Source organism: Nothoprocta perdicaria, unplaced genomic scaffold, assembly GCF_003342845.1.
Source record: "Nothoprocta perdicaria isolate Ctin4 unplaced genomic scaffold, notPer1 scaffold_424, whole genome shotgun sequence".
Lineage (NCBI taxonomy): Eukaryota > Metazoa > Chordata > Aves > Tinamiformes > Tinamidae > Nothoprocta > Nothoprocta perdicaria.
The window spans coordinates 15,333-16,818 of record NW_020455671.1 but is presented as its reverse complement, the minus strand read 5'-3'; the positions used below and the strand labels follow the sequence as shown (position 1 = coordinate 16,818).

The 1,486-nt window shown below is 53.1% G+C and overlaps 1 protein-coding gene across 1 annotated transcript in view; it reads left to right on the top strand.

Annotated features, from left to right (window-relative positions):
- The window catches only part of LOC112953165 (kelch-like protein 40), a 4,577-nt gene extending 4,275 nt beyond the window's left edge, over positions 1-302 (top strand). Inside the window, exon 3 of the mRNA XM_026046170.1 lies at positions 233-302. Within this exon, the coding sequence (XP_025901955.1) occupies positions 233-302 (70 nt within the window). The remainder of the gene's footprint in view (positions 1-232) is intronic.
- Positions 303-1,486: the final 1,184 nt, after the last annotated feature.

The window sequence follows — 1,486 nt, the reverse complement described above, 5'->3', positions numbered from 1 at the left end:
GGCGCACTTGTTTTTAGGCATAAAAGGTATTGTATCCGCAACCTTCTAGGTAAACTCATAAGGGATTGGATGCCAGCCCCGAAGASAGTGGTGAGACAGAGGCGAGAGGAGAGTGTGTAAAATCATGATTGGTCAGGGGTGCGACTTACGGTTTACTGTATAAAAATGTGGTGGAATCTGCAATAAACGGAGCATTGACTTAATCTCTGTGAGACTGCCTCTTTGACTCCAGACACTGCCTCGCATCATCTGGTGACCCCGACGTGATCGCCCTCAGTCGAGCACAGAAAATGGGCTGCTGAAGGCTTGCTTACTTCCCGGCTGATAGACGTGGAACGGGTAAGAAGAGCCAAGTGGGAGTCGGACAGATTTGTTTGCGGCAGCAGAGGGCTGAGAAAGAGTTGCTGACCGCGGTAGGAAGGGTCGCTACCTTCCCCCTGTCACCCACTGCAAAGAAAAATGGAGGTCGAGTTTGCAGCAGCAACGAAACTGCTATTAGGTACACTCGCCAGGCGAGGGGAAGCAGTTTCTGAGAAAACATTGGATAAGCTCTTTTTGTGGGCACAAGATCAAGGGTTCTTTACTATCCCCCCTCTTCTGTTTGATAGCCTTGAATGGCGAAAGTTGGGGGASAAGTTGTGGGACTTAACAATATCTAAGAAAGAAAAAGGGATATCAACATTTGGTCCCACGTGGAAGACTGTGACTGACGTGTTGAGCAATATGAAGGCTCAATCTAGTGTCGCGGCCATGGCAGTGCAAACGATTGCAGCTCCTGCAGCTGTGGCACCGCCACAGAAGACAGGAGTGCTGGAGTCGTTTTTTGGACTGGGCAAGGCGAAGCCGTTGGTCATTAGCGGTACTACCGAGAAGGTGGCGAGCTCAGCTCAAGAGGTAGCACAAAGAGCAGAAGCAGAGGCGGATTCGGAGCAAACGGAAGTTGCCTGGTCAGCTCCGCCGGCCGAACTAACACCTTCCGCGGAAGGGAAGTCGGCCCGCAGTAGAAAGGCGGAGTCGGTGGGAGGGCCCAGTTGCCGCCCCCGGAGGACTTTGCATGCCCCCTTTGAGAAGGCGGTACAAATGGTTAAGCCGGAGGAGGCACCCCTCCCGGAAGGGGAGTCATCGGAGAAGGAGTCATCTGGCGGTGTAACCGGGCTGAATGAATCGCTGACACCCTTGCCAAACTTCACACAGGCGTTGAGTGACCTTGAGAGCAGAATAAGCGACAAGTTGTCATTGTTAGGAGAACAGCTKAGGAGACCTTCAGAGCAACTTGGGACTAACAGTAGGCTGGAGTCGTCGCTCCAAAGTGGTGGTTTGAGGCAAAGGGGGTCTCCTAACAGATGGTCGGGAGTCATCAGAGATGCTATATTAGAAGGCCAATGGGAGCTGGCGGGAGCCTTGGCCTGCCCAGCTATGATACAGCCGGGTCCCGCTGGGCCGCAAGCTCAGTACAAACAGCATGATTGGAAATTGCTGCAGCAGG